This window comes from Zootermopsis nevadensis, unplaced genomic scaffold (genome assembly GCF_977971745.1).
Source record: "Zootermopsis nevadensis isolate Lab colony 2312 unplaced genomic scaffold, Znev_1.0 Znev_ptg000006l, whole genome shotgun sequence".
NCBI classification, from domain to species: domain Eukaryota; kingdom Metazoa; phylum Arthropoda; class Insecta; order Blattodea; family Termopsidae; genus Zootermopsis; species Zootermopsis nevadensis.
In genome coordinates, this window is record NW_028259138.1 from 10,946,064 (window position 1) to 10,960,694 (window position 14,631).

Here is a 14,631-nt window from a genome sequence, read left to right on the forward strand (position 1 = left end):
AATTTGTGGCAGCTGCAGAAAACCACATGAAATAAGAAAACTGCAGACTTAATATGGATTAAATTATACCTGGAACTAGTTAAATCACAGGGATAATTATGATGACTTTATTTAACAACATTTTTCTGTTTGGTACTTAAATAGTTCCCTAATGTGCAGATTTTTTAGAATTAGAATTTTTTTACATTCCACAAATCCTTCATAGTACAAACCGAGGATGTGGAACATGTCATAGTACAGGGTGGGGCAGCATTCGTTCGTCATTTTTAAAGATAGTGAATGCTGCCCCACTCTGTATGAATATGAACACATAGTACAATAAAATACCAAAGCAAAATTGGCGTGACTGTCCTCATGGCAAAGCATACTGAACTAGGTTTGGGGATAATATATTCAATGTGCTTTTCCTAGTTTAAATTATTATAAATCTGTAAATCAAGGAATTTAGTTGTTAACACTGCATCATTTGTTTTATTATTTTAACCTATATTTGGATTGATACTTGTTGTTGGTAGTGAATTTTATGAACTTTTTTGTGTCAAAATTTAAGGTGAGTTTATTAGCTTTAAACCAATTGTTCAAGTCAGTAAAGACATCATTAATGATATCAGGATAATAAATAATAATATTAATATCATGAGCACAGTATAGGCTTGGACTAAGAATTGTCTCTTTCTGGTAGATTATTGATATTTAAAAGGAAGATAAGAGGACCAAATATAGAATCTTAAGGAACTGCATATTTTACAGTGCCTCAGTTCAGTTATGAATTTGAATTTGGGTATTTGATTTCTACTATACTCTCTGCCATTAAATTAAAGAACTATTCCCCAGATTTACCTTTAATTCTGTAAGTATTTAGTTTTGATGATAATTTGTAATGAATCACACAATAAAATGCTTTAGCAAGGTCATGAAATATTGTACCAACATGCATTTTATCATAAAGGGTGCGTAAGATATAATCTAAGAATTTATACAAAGCTTAATCAGTTGATAGGCCTTTTATAAATCAAAATTGTTCCAATGGGTTCAGGAAATCAATTACCCATCTTTGTATAACTTTCTCAAGTATTTTGTAAAATTCCATTAACAAATTTGGCCTGTACATGTAGCTGAAGGTTTTCTATCTTTTTATATACTTTTAAATATGTAAGTCATTTTGAGAAGGTTCTTTCAAAAAAGTGATTAATTACAGAGATAACTTAAAGGAACACTAATATAGTCTGAGCAAGTTTTGAGTAATTTTGTTCATATTCCATCATATCTTTTATTTCATTTGTTACTGTAGGCAAAAGATTTATGTCTTGGAAGGTTCTAGGGATTGTTATGGCCATGTATTGTATTGCCTTTCGCTCTGTTCGGCTTTTTATACCGTTGTTCACTTTTTCTACAGTTATTATGAAAATAAATATTGAATGAGTTTTCTGTGAGTTAACGACTGTTTATAGCACTATTAGTGGTGGATTTTCTTCTTCTGTGGAATGTTTAAAATTTTCCAAATACTTCATACTTTGTTATCAGATTTTGATGTCTGTGCTAAAATGTTTGGTCTCTATAGAGATGTGAGTTAAAATCTTGTGATATTTTTATAGTAAATTTTCAATGCTTGATTGTTACTAGTTAGCTATTCAGGTAAAGGTTGTGGTTATGTTTGCAGGATATTTAGATACTTTGTTCTCCATCCGTTACGTTCACATACCTTTCTTATGTGTTAGTAGGAAAGCTTGTTCAAAAACTTCCCAAGATATTTTGAAATGTATTAAACTTTGAATCAGCGCCATGACCTGTTATATACTGATTCTCAATTTTAATTTCTTAGATGGGTTGTAAATTATTTTATAGTGTAATAGGGTACTTGTGGGTTATCGGGACACATCGCTTTAAAAATAGGTTAGGTTAGGTTAATGTGTGTGGACAGCAATAAATAACTGAATGAACTAACAGATAACAACAACCCTAACCTAACATATTTTTAAAGCGATGTGTCCCGATAACCCACAAGTACCTAAGATAATTTATAAAACTTCTACCATACTACACGGTGCAACAACCCAGAAGACAGCCATCTTGAGACTCACCGCCACGAAAACCTCAAATCATATAAAATAGTTTATTAGTCTAGTTTGTTTCCTGCAATTGTAATTACTGACAAGTGGTTTCACGTTGAAGATTGCTGTCTTCTGGATTGTTGCGCGGTGTAGTCTGATAGATGTTTACCGACGTTTCAGAGGTCCTTACTGCCTCCATCATCGGGGCAATGACAGCAATCTTCAGACTCACTGTCATGAAAACCTCAAATCCTACGTGGTTTCACGTTATTTATTTAGCTGAGCGTCATGATGAATTTATCACTCTTTTCATTGAATAATGATCCTTTCTAGTACTGTCTATAAAAGCGTTATCAATGACAGTTCTCAAGGCATTCTGGTAGCTGTTGATGTGAAATTCAGAGATATTAGTAAGGAAACTATACAATGCTTATGGTGGCTTTCAGTACGAAAATATTAGCACAAATGATAAATTTAGCTTTGGGTTTATAGAGATAATTCAACTTGCTTATGAATTGCTCAAATTCTATAAAGACTTTTAGAGAAATAGATAATAAAACAGTTTGGTCGATGAATTTTACAACAGTGGTGATGTAAATGAGCAAACGCCATGATTCCTGTGAAAATAGATGGGAAATCTTGATTCTAGGGGGTTTGAAGGAATTGTGTAAGTTATTGTAATTTATATTTTAAAAAACTTCATAGTTAACCTTAACTGACATTTAAATAAAGAATACTGCTCAGGGTGGAGGTGATTTTAATGTCATATGCCCAAAAATGCTCCTACTCTTTAAAATTTGAATAGCTTTTGATGAATCAAATGATGTTTTAAATGTTTAAAATGTGTGCATAAAAGTATGCAGAAGTTAATTATGCGTAAAAAAGTAACGTAGGGTTGTTCATTACCTTAGGAATTAATTTTGTGTAGCAAGTTTCAAAGGAGTCCTCCAAACACAGTCTCTTTTTTTCCAATGCTTGGTACACGCAACACATGTTCTCTGTGGTCTTGATTTTTTCCCTGTTGGTTGCACTTTTTCAGGAAATGACAGTTTGTGCTGCGAAGTTTTTATAAGAAATTATGTATTTGCACGTTATAGTTGGACAATCTTTCATAATTGGAATTTATAACACACACACACAAACCCACATGTTCATCGTATTCAGCACTGTCACATTCAAAAGCCTTTTGAACAGTTTATGGTACCATATATGCCTTATTGCCCTCTCAGTCAAACACATCTGTAACGGCTGTCCACACATAATTGCCTTTATCTCCACCCAAACCTTTATTTTAATTTTCTCATTTAATGTCAATTTCATAGCCACTTCACCCAATGAATTTTCATCAACATAACTTGAACCACTGTCACTGATTCAAAGTTCGGTTTCAGTTTCCGAATTATTACTGATTTGACTTTCGTATTCTTTCAAGATATTCTAAATTTGATCGTCACGCAAACTTTTTGATTGTATAATACACTCGACGCACCGGAAGGCAAACCTTGCGAGATTAAGTTGGAAGACAAACATCTAACCTCTTGAGAGACCATACACGTATAGATTTTCTCCCAGTTTGAAGCTCTGATGCTACAACGTGTTCGGTGAAGAGGTTATGATTTGAATCGTTATTGCTGTTAACTTTAACACGGCGAAGGAAAAACAAAAGACTCCAAGTGGGCCAGAAGTTGACTAGATAGGCCAAAATATTCTCATATAAATCTGTAGAATGTAACGTGGTCAGAATCGAAAGATTGTTTCAGTTACCTGCGAATACACTTCGAACTAGCTTTGAGAGGCTTGAATTTATTTGCCGGATTACTACTTGCTATTTGTAAAACTCCATGAATGCAGAAATTAATTCATGAGGCCAGCATCTCGTGTCATTGATGATAATCTGACAAAGAAGGGACGTAACCTGACAAAACAATCAGGAATCTGCTTACTGATTTGCCCACATACGTTACGACCTTGGTGACCCACCGTCTCGGAAATTGAAGCCCTATTCCGCACTCCGGAAAGTATCCCGAATGTTCTGGAAATCTGTTTCTTTTTAATTTGCTCAGTTGCTTTTAAAGTTGAACATAAATGTCCTACACAGCTACTGGACACGCAATTAGCAATAACAATGACAGAGGGTCTGTTTTTCCGAGAAGTAGATTAACATCTTTTAAAGTATTAATTTTAAGTTTTACCTGTACCGTGAAAAAAGACTTACCACTGAAATGTAATTTTATACAATTGGTGATGGATGATGAATCTTGTCACTATGGACAATGGAAGTGTTAATTATGACAAGCGTTTATCAGTGTTCTGGAGTCTTAAGAAGGTAAATGATAGAATTATTGCTGCTAATTGTCTTGCACTCATTCCACATAATGCTGCTAAGGTAGCAGTTAACAAAATGGCGGTAGACGTCGAAGTTTTGGTTCAGCCGAGAGTTGGATTTCTCGACAATGGTGAGGAGTACGTTGAACTATTACGTCACGTAACCACGTAGTGGCAAACACTTCATCATGCCTTCGTTCGACTGTGTTAAAATTGGCCTATTAAATCTTACTTTCTTGGTTTCGGTGTAAACGACCTCCCGAATATACCTATGGAAGTACATTTTTCTCCGGTGTGTTATTGTGTTTTCAATGTCTAATTAAAAGTCTAGAAAAAGACACTACTACAATAACTCAGCTGTCTAACATGAATACGCTCAAGGGTAAATTGGAGCAATGGAACAGGGGCATATTTTAATGAAACTCGATTTAACCAAGACCCATGAGATTTAGAGACACCTGGTGTGTTTTTACACCAATGCTATCGCATATCTGAAGTAGTGGCTCAATTTCAGTCACGAAAATTACCTTAAACATGTGAAATAGAGTATGCTGAAGGCTGGCGGTGCTGAGATTTCAACCCATGGTCATCGTGGATGAGTTTTTGAAGAGTTTACAACGGTTCAACCCCCACATTACTAATCTTATGCAAATGGAAAATTTTAACCTTCCGGCCGAATTCGCCATAAAGGTTTGCCTTCTCAGACGTACGCCAACAGGTAACTCGTAACGTGTATGGCTACCCGCACTGTTTCGAATACAATAATCCATATCTGAATATTTCACATCTGTCACCATGTACACAAACAGAGCCAGAGACCATATCAAAGATATAACACTTCAGAATATTTAGTCTGAAGAGATATTTCGTCCCAGAATACTAAATAAGCCAAGTGTTGCATTGTGCAGTAGATTGAGTACAAAGTTTATGCAAACAAAGTATGTCTCGATTTCAGAACCGCCACAAAGCATTAAAATTATAAAATGAAAACATAATTATTTTCGAAATGAAATCCCAGTATTTTATCTTTACATATAAAGGAACAGGATTGTGATATCTGTGAAACACTTATCAAAAGAGCAGCACAGAGGCCAGTAGTATATAAGATGTAATGGGTCCTCGCGGTCCACCGCGTTTTAAAGGGTTGATGAATGTTCTTGTTGCTGTGACACAGACAACTTTCTGGTGCCATTGCAACAGAAATTGGACGAGGATTTCATTGGAAATGTGTTACTCTTGGCTGATGCAATCTGCAAACTATACAAAAAATATTGATGAGTTCTGTGGACATGTCGTGTAAGAGCAGTCGTCATACAGCTCTGATATGAAAGGAAGCGTTAAAGAGAATAAAGCTGCAGCAATTTGTGATGTTACAAAAATGATTAATTTCAGGATGAGGATGATGCTTACTCCTGGAATAATGTGCGCACTTTACACCCCAATCTGTTGTGATCAAAGTGGACTTCATCTAAAAAAAATTGTGTTTATTTCTGACTGCCTTAAACATGACCTGGGGGGGAAGAGGTGGGAGGTTCAAATGAAAATAGTTATTAAAAAATAGGTGCCAATTTGTGAACTAGCTTGAACTAGTTCAAGTTATAGTCCACAGTGTTTTTCTATCTCTTTCTTTTTTGTGTGTGACTTCTTATAATTCTTTATTGTCGGCTCGAACGATTGGGTTACTTGGCTCGTTCAGGTTTCAAGACAGATCAACCTATCTCTTTGCAGTTGTTTTCTGTTTCCTGTTTGTTTGTAAGATTACACTTGTTGGGGTTTTTGTCAATTCAAGCATTTGTGATGCTGTCTGTAAGATAAATTAATAGATGTGACCTGAAACAAAGGAGAGGGGAGAAAGCTGGTGATACTGTAGGAACAGAAAATATTCACCCTGTCGAAGCACCCATCTTGCGAACATTGGCGTGACTGGAACAATCTACAGAACGCTAAACCATAATGACACTCCAATTTAGAAATGACATACTGATGATACGGTTACAGTTATGTACATATAATCAAGGCTGCAAACAAGTAGGGCCTGATTGTGATTTGAGGCAGTGAATATGAAGGTGGTAGACATTTAAACATGTTTCAGAGGTGCTTGGTGTCTCCACTTTCACGTGGAGGCAGCAGGTACTTCCGAAATGCCAGTAAATTTCTGCCAGACTGCACAGCACAACAACCCAGAAGACAACCATTGTCAAGTGGGGCCTGATGTTTTCCGTTGCTCATGTCCAGAAGCTCATTCTAGGTTTGCCTCAGCACTGCCAACCTCTGTAAAGTAGATGATCCTTCTATTAATTTCTTGAGTTCTTTTATATATGTATTGTGATTGTACCACAGACAACAGTTAACTGACAAGTTGTGTGTTTTTGGCATTTTGTACATTTTGTGGTTCAGGTGTTTGGAAACAGCCCATCATCAGATATGATGGAGAAGTTCCGTGATATTCTGGCATTCTGCCATCAAGTGTCCCGCCTCATGGTATCGGAGATGCGTCGACGGGCCTCCAACCAATCGACTGAAGCGGCCAGTTGTGCTATTGTTAAATTTCTTGAGATTGAGAACTCGGAAGAATCGAGCAATGGATGGATGCTACTTTCTGCGCTCAATCTTCTTGCAGCTGGAGATGTGTCATTGGTTCAGGTAAGAACAGATCTAGTCTTTTATAAATTCAATCAGCCACTCCTATATACTTTATTGTATCACATATATTATGAACTGGGTGCTAGAGGAAAGTTTTAAGATCTGGAGATCTCAAATAGCATGATGTTAATTTGAGTTTTATGAAAATTGGCATGTTATTGTCTATAATAAGTGGGGCCCAAAAGTTACACTTTTTTTTGTGTCCAGTACACACCATTCAGCATGGTGTGCATCAGTACATGGGTTCGATCGGGACCCCAACATTTAACGCTCCTGCTGTGACCCCCTTTTTGCGAGTGGATGATGAAAGTGGAGTAATTGTTGGGATGCCATGGAGAAACCGGGGAAACCCCGGAGGAAAACTCTGTGATGCCTGGACCACGGCCTTGCCCAACACAAGTTGTAAATCTGAGCACCGCTGGGAATCAAACCCGGCACCCCAGTATTACAAGCCCAGCATTCTAACCGCTACTAAATTAAGGGTGCATCTTACAACTGATGGTGTATTAAAATCAAGGAAACATGGTTCTCCCATTAATTTTTCAAAGCACTAATAATTAAGGTCTATAAAACCAATCATTTTACTGTTTATTTTATGTGGGTTTGAAATATATTTTACTGTAAAGGAGAAACTTATGTTGCAAGTATTTGGAATGAAGTGCTCAAGAAAATATGTGAATTTCTAGGAAGAAAGCAAGCAGGAAATTGACATTATTACAAGGACTGTCTGATTTATACTCTTCTCCTTAATTTTGGTTATTTAGTTTATGTGTGGGAATTGTTGCAGGTCATGACATCTGTATCAGTTCCATCAACACTTGTTAAGTGTCTGTATCTATTCTTTGACCTGCCAGAAATAGAGAATCCAGATGCAGCAGAAAATGGTAGTGAGTTTACACCACGGGAAAGGAGAATCTTACTTCAAAAGATATTTGTACAGGTAAATAAACACTACTTCTGTTTATGTGGGTGATTTTTGTTTGGAAGAATATGGCATAATTTAGAATTAACCTCATACTGGGATACTGGGAACGACCCGTTCTTCAAGTGCCTGAGCACTGCAGGTCCCAACTTTTTTGGTTGGCTTGATCTATAGACATTCGGTAGGACTCCTTGGACGAGGGATTGGCCCGTCGCAAGGCCTCTACCTGTACACGGGACAGCACGACACAGAAAAACGCAGACGAACATCCATGGCTTGAGTGGGATTCGAACCCACGGTCCCATTGACCAAGCGGCACAAGGCCCATGCCTCAGACCCCGCGGCCACTGCGGACCCTGGCAAAGATACACTTTCTCTTACATCATCCACTTACCTTCTAGTTAATTCCTTTCAGCTTAAGTTAATACTTCAGTAAGTTAGCAAAGGAATATAATATCCTTCTATAAACATTTCTCTTGTTTTGCATTTCAGACTGTCTGCATTTGACAAACCATGGTGCAGTCCCTTTTGAGAGTAGTTTAGTTTACTTCTTTAGTGTGGAATAACGATATAAATTTAAACAGTGGGGAGTAAAATGTAGGTGGTCTAAGCACATTATAATTGTTTATATGGGGAGTGGAGGTAAGACTTCATACATTCTTAACATCAGTACTGGATGGAAAATAACCCTCCAGCACCAATTTGGTAGGAGGCTCGTGTGACCTTGAGCCATCTGGACTGAGTCATGTCAAAGAGAAATATTTCCAATGCCCCTACCAGGAATTGAACCCTTGCCATCCAGTCAATTACTTCACTGACTCATTTATTGAGATTAATTTAATTTCTCGAGTGGAAAACTAAATTTGAGTCAATTATGATGACTTTCGTCTTAAAATTTAAATATGTATTTGTGCTTCAGTATTAAAATTGTTCGGTTTTCTCTCTGATATCGGAGTTAAACTATTGATATGATTTTTGTGTCCAGGTACTGGTAAGATTGTGCAGCCATACCTCTCCTGCAGAAGAGCTGGCTCATAAAGATGATCTTACACTGCTCTTCTCTGCCATCACAAGCTGGTGTCCACAGCACAATGTGATGTGGAGGAAAAGTGCTGCCGAGGTCCTCATGACACTCTCACGGCATGGCCTTACACAGCCTGTTGTCAGCTACATACATAGTAAGAGTTGTTTTAGTCCTCTGAAGCCCCATTCCTGTGTCTTTCCAATTGTTCCCACACCTATTGCTTCAGAAACCCATTCCTTAAAAAATCTGAATATTTGAACCTCCATTTAACAGGATTTCGTCCTTAAAGTGTCCTTTTTGTTCTCTCCTTCAAGATGCCCAACATTCAGATGCACCTAAACCTCTTCATCGTGTTTCACAAATCACTCCTCTTCAGGAGTAAATGTAAGGTATTGCAACTAGAGGAAAGTAACTGAATATCGGATATGTGCCTGATATCGGGTAGCAGTGTTGTTACTCTGCCGAGTGCTGTAACGAAGTTGTCGACTATGAAGCTGTTAGGTGCTGTGACCACCAATATTCTGTGGAAGTGTTGTGTGATTTGGGTAAGTTTCTTTTGTGTGATTGAGAATTTTTTTATTTTTGGCTACCCGAGATTTGCAGACCAGATTTAGAGGTGAGTATTTAATCGAATTGTCTATATCAGTGTTGAATGCGCATGTAACTTAGTTTACTTATGTAAAAGTGATTGGTGTGGATAGCATCTTACTGAAAGGTTATGTTATGACATTTTGTTCTCACAGGAGGCGCCTTTTATCGGATATCCGATATTAAGAAATAAATTTCAGAGCAGATATTCTCTTGTAATATAAATTAATTTTGCATGTATTCTTATAAAATTAGAAGCACTCTTACAACTCAGTCATTATAAATTATGCAAGGCTTAATAATATATTACTTGCTGTGAAATTGCAGATGACACCTACTTTTTTGAAGTTTGATAGAAAAAGTGGGATCCAGATACTATGCTTAAAATTGTGAAAGCTGTATGAAAAATTGAAATGGTCTTGCTGAAAGCAAATATAACGTTTAAGGTCTGAAGATCAGTGTTGAAAAATTACACCGATCATAAACCTATTAATCATGGCGCTCTAAAAGGATGGATCACAAATCCATGCTGCCTGAAGAATTGTGTTCTGCTTGTAGCAGAAAGTTGTGTTATCATGGAATGACATTTCAGTTAGTGATAAGAAACTATTTACTATTTCTTGCAATACAAAGGAGCAGGTGGGAAAAAGTGGCTCAAGAATTTTCTGTGGAATCGTCCTCTTTTGTTCTGAAAGCCTCAGGCTATATCTGCTAATAAAAGGGTTTTTCAGATGGAATGTAAATGAAGTGTTCAGTGTTCTTGAAAATGCTCTTGTAAGAGTTAATTTCTGTTTATCGAGAATTTATGACATAGATGAAATGGGATTGTCACAGTTTGTCACATGTCTGAGCTTTATTCAACCACAATGAAGGATGCTGTCAGTGGTTTCCAAAAATGTGGGATTTTTCAATGTAATCATTTTTCCACAAATCAGATTTTTCAATCCATGACTCCATTAAAATTCATGGAGAAAATGAAGACATGGAGAATGGCAATTCCATTGCACCTTGCTTCTCCACATCAACTGCTGCTCTCCAGTGCAAACTTTCTTTATGTAGGAAATTGGTGACTCCCAAAATCACCCTCTACTATGCACAAAAAAAGAAGAAAATGTCTTCAAACAATAGATAAGGACATCATGTTCAGGAGAAGCAGCGTTGGTCGCTGGATCACCGTTTACAGAGTTTGAGCAGACCCTCGATGGCAAAAGAAAACAAAAATTGTGAAAGATGTATCACAAAAGAAAAGATGGTGAAATACAGTGATGAAGAAAGTTGTGAAGTCAACGAGGATGTGGAATGCATTTACTGCTCTCATTTATATTTCTATGACAGGAAAGGAGAGGCGTACCAAGTGTTACCAAACTTATGCAAATGCAGATGACTGGAAGACCTTCATTTGTGAAATATGTTTCAGTGTTTGAGTTCCTGCCCATAAAAATGGATGCCCTAATATCAGATGGCATCCAATAAGAGTGCCACTGCTATCCGATATTAGCAGCCCATATTTTATTCAGTAGTAATGAATGCTCACGTTTCCATATTTTGACGTTTTCTGTATCGTCGAACTTGTTCTCAGCTGTTATAGCCTGAGCATATATTCCATAGTAAAAAACCAATAATGAACATGGAATAATAATTTGAAAATAGATTTCTTTCTGGTATCTATTTGCCTTAAAAAAATGTATCTGATATGTTGTTACTTTCCTCTACTCTACTTATCCATAAGAAAGACAACTTCCCGGTAAGAAGCATGTCTGTACAGAAAATGTGATTTTATGTGTTAATTTCATACAGTTATTACAATAAAACACGTGGAAGATAATAGATGTTTGAAAATGTGCTATACATTTTATCTGTCGATTAAGTTTCCTTCATTGTGGTCATGAAATCTCTGGCCTTTATTCAGTTTCACCAGTTGGTCTCACTGTCTTCACCATTCCCAGCTTCATCACCTTCAGTGTTGCCATTGCCAACTGCATCATTTTATGCTGCCATAATCCTTATCTTCATCCTGGTCCTCCCACAAAATATTATCTTTCCTTCTATCCATTGCATTAAATATGCACCGCTTTTTATATCCTTTGACCATAACTTCTGGACAGATCCATATGTATGATGTCTTGATCCTTTGGCACAGCATTGGTACACTGGCTTGTTTTCCCAGTAGGTGTCAGAATATGGTCTCCTGCCAAGAGCCATTCATAATATATTTGCTTCAAATGGTCCTTGAATGGTTTATTCACAACATCTAAAACCTGTAGTTGAGAGGTCATTTCTCCAGGTATGGCCACAAGTTCAGTATTTATTGCAAGAGTCAGAGATTTGATATCTGGTGGTAAATGACATTAAAATGCATCCAGCGCAAGCATTTCTCATTTTCCTAACAATACTTCTGGTGAAGATTTCTGTCTTCTGGGTTGTTGCGCTCTGTGGTCTGGTCGATGTTAACCAACGTTTCAGAGGTCATACTGCGTCTGTCATCAGGGCGATGAATATGCAACATCGACCAGACTACACAGCGCAACAACCCAGAAGACAGAAATCTTCATACTCACCGCTGTGAAAACCTCAAATCTTAAATACTTCTGGTCTCCTATTCTAGACAACTTGTAACCAGTCCCTCATTAGTCATCCATTTCTTAAGCATAATTTTTCGATTTATTATCACATATGGTGATAGTTTTGTGCCATCTGCCAACACCTCACATTACGGTAACTTGCATCTTTTCATTGTCTGTTTTTATGAGGGCATGTTTTGCAGCTTGGGCATTAACACTGTAACTGGATGGTATATCAAAATAAATTAGAGTTTCATCAGCATTGCCTATTTGGCTTAGTAGGTAATTACTTGCTTTCCAAAGTACATTTTGAAATGCAATGAGTTTGATGGCAACTTCTGGCAAAGTTCTTTTTCATAGGTGTAATGCATCCCTCCACATCATTCATTCACCCAACGCTGTACTGGCATTAAATTCCTGGTACTTAGTATCTAACGATAGCATTGTTGCGATTTCTTATACTTTGAGTTTAATGGTGTGTCACATGGAACAGCTGTTCTGTTGTCTTTGAGTGCATACAAACTGAACAACCTGTTCTTCAGCTTCATGAAAGTGACCATGTTTTGGACTACTGAATGATATTTGTGTTTACATTCTTAAGTTTTTGTGTTTTGTTGTTTCCACTTTCAGACATTAATCTCGGAGATACTGTCCTTTCTTGCTGCTTCAGTTGTTTGTTTGTTCTGCATGTTTTATCACCATAATCTTAAAGTTTACATAGTAACTGTGTCTCATATTTTTTTATGCGTTCCATTTTGAATTGGTACCGCTTTTCTCAACGTTATCTACCATAATCAGGAAGGGATGTTTAGTGGTGATATGCAGTCTGGGAGACTACAGCAGAAAACAATATATCTTTTCCAATTAAGTCTTTACGGGCAATCACAGTGACAGGTCCTCACCTGATGTTGCTGATAACCCGTAAAGACTCCATTGAATTTACTCGCCACAAAAGCTGTAGATCATACAATTTTTTGTAAAGCAGTGTGGTTTGCAGTGCTCTGCTGTTAGTGCCTTTTACCTTTCTTTACACATCTACTAGTATTGTCTTTCCTACCTGGGTCCCTTTGATGTGGTTTTTATCAGAAAATTTAGTGTTGCAGACGCCAGGGAGACCACACATCACCAGTTATCCAGCTTTTTTGAGTCGGCCACATGAGTAAGCATGCAGGAAAGTTTGCTGTGTTCATCATCCAAGAAAAGAGAACTGTTTTCATTTTTCATGTGCAACAAACCTATAAGTCTAAAATGCACCAAAAGAATATCCAAGGAACGTGTTGCACCCCAGTGATAAACCAAGAAACCAATTGCAGGTTTTCACCCAAACAAGTATTTTAATAATTGCTTTGTGTTTTATGTTAGAATATAGTAGGAACTATTAAAATTTAGAATCCTTGGGATTTACTGCCATACCTGTGATTGCACTTGCATCAACTACTGACCTTGGAATATTTGTCTGTCATTTGCTGCACTACGTTACCATGTGAACTTAAGCATACTTATACAATTTTTTTTAAAACACAACCCATTGAATTGTAAAACATTGAAAAACATTGATATATGAATGCAAGATGACCCTTCATTTTTAAGATATGATGATTATATATAAAAAAGATTAATTTTTATTTCAGTTTACACCTCAGCTATGCAGAGTAGATCACAAAGTTTCCTGAAACTTGAACTTGTTGTCAACTTCCACCTCCTTTAGTCCATGTCACTGTAAATGCTTTTGTATTTGTGTTTTTATTTATGACAGAGCAGTCATTTGTTGAAGATTTCTGTCTTCTGGGTTGTTGCGCTGTGTAGTCTGGTTGATGCTAACCAACGTTTCATCGCCCTGATGATGGAGCAGTATGACCTCTGAAACGTCGGTAAACATCTACCATACTACACAGCGCAAAACCCAGAAGATAGAAATCTTCATACTCACCGCTGTGAAAACCTCAAATCTTGCACAGTCATTTTGTTTTTAATCTAACCCCCCCTTTTTTTTTTTACAGACAAAGGGTGTGTTGCTCTCTGCATTGACAACATGCAGAGAGTTCAGGAGCTGTCTCCGCTTGAGATCGTTGAGATGTTTGTGGCAGTGTTTTGCTTCTTAAAGGACTCAAGTGAAGTTGCACAGACATTGCTCGATGATTTCCGCTCCTGTCAAGGGTATCACTTCCTGTCAGAATTTTTACTCAAGTAAGATAATAACATATGTATTTATAATTTTATACTGATTGTCGCTGAATGTTTGGGATGTAAACAAGTTCTCATGCTGTAATGGAAATGCAGATTAATGTTTATTATTGTCAGAGTGAATAACCGAAGAAACTTGTTGAAATCTAAACAGACATTTTATTTAATTAAAATTAGCAAAAAAGTTAGAAAAACTAGGTTGAGAAGAGGCATATTTAAGTTTTAAAGGAGGCCTACAAATATTTTGTTTTTATAATTGTGGAATTTTATAGAGTAAGTAAAGAAAGAGATTTGCCTCTGTTATTCTGTAAAGTTACACGATGCAGGTTGTAC

General features: G+C 36.9%; 1 protein-coding gene across 2 annotated transcripts in view; it reads left to right on the forward strand.

Annotated features, from left to right (window-relative positions):
• bchs (WD repeat and FYVE domain containing 3 bchs) overlaps positions 1-14,631 on the forward strand; it is an 89,556-nt gene that overhangs the window by 13,413 nt on the left and 61,512 nt on the right. For both annotated transcript variants that reach the window (XM_087343681.1, XM_087343680.1), the window contains exons 2-5: positions 6,774-7,019; positions 7,807-7,959; positions 8,927-9,119; positions 14,115-14,301. In XM_087343681.1, the coding sequence (XP_087199807.1) occupies positions 6,801-7,019; positions 7,807-7,959; positions 8,927-9,119; positions 14,115-14,301 (752 nt within the window). In that variant the 5' untranslated portion in view covers positions 6,774-6,800. The remainder of the gene's footprint in view (positions 1-6,773; positions 7,020-7,806; positions 7,960-8,926; positions 9,120-14,114; positions 14,302-14,631) is intronic.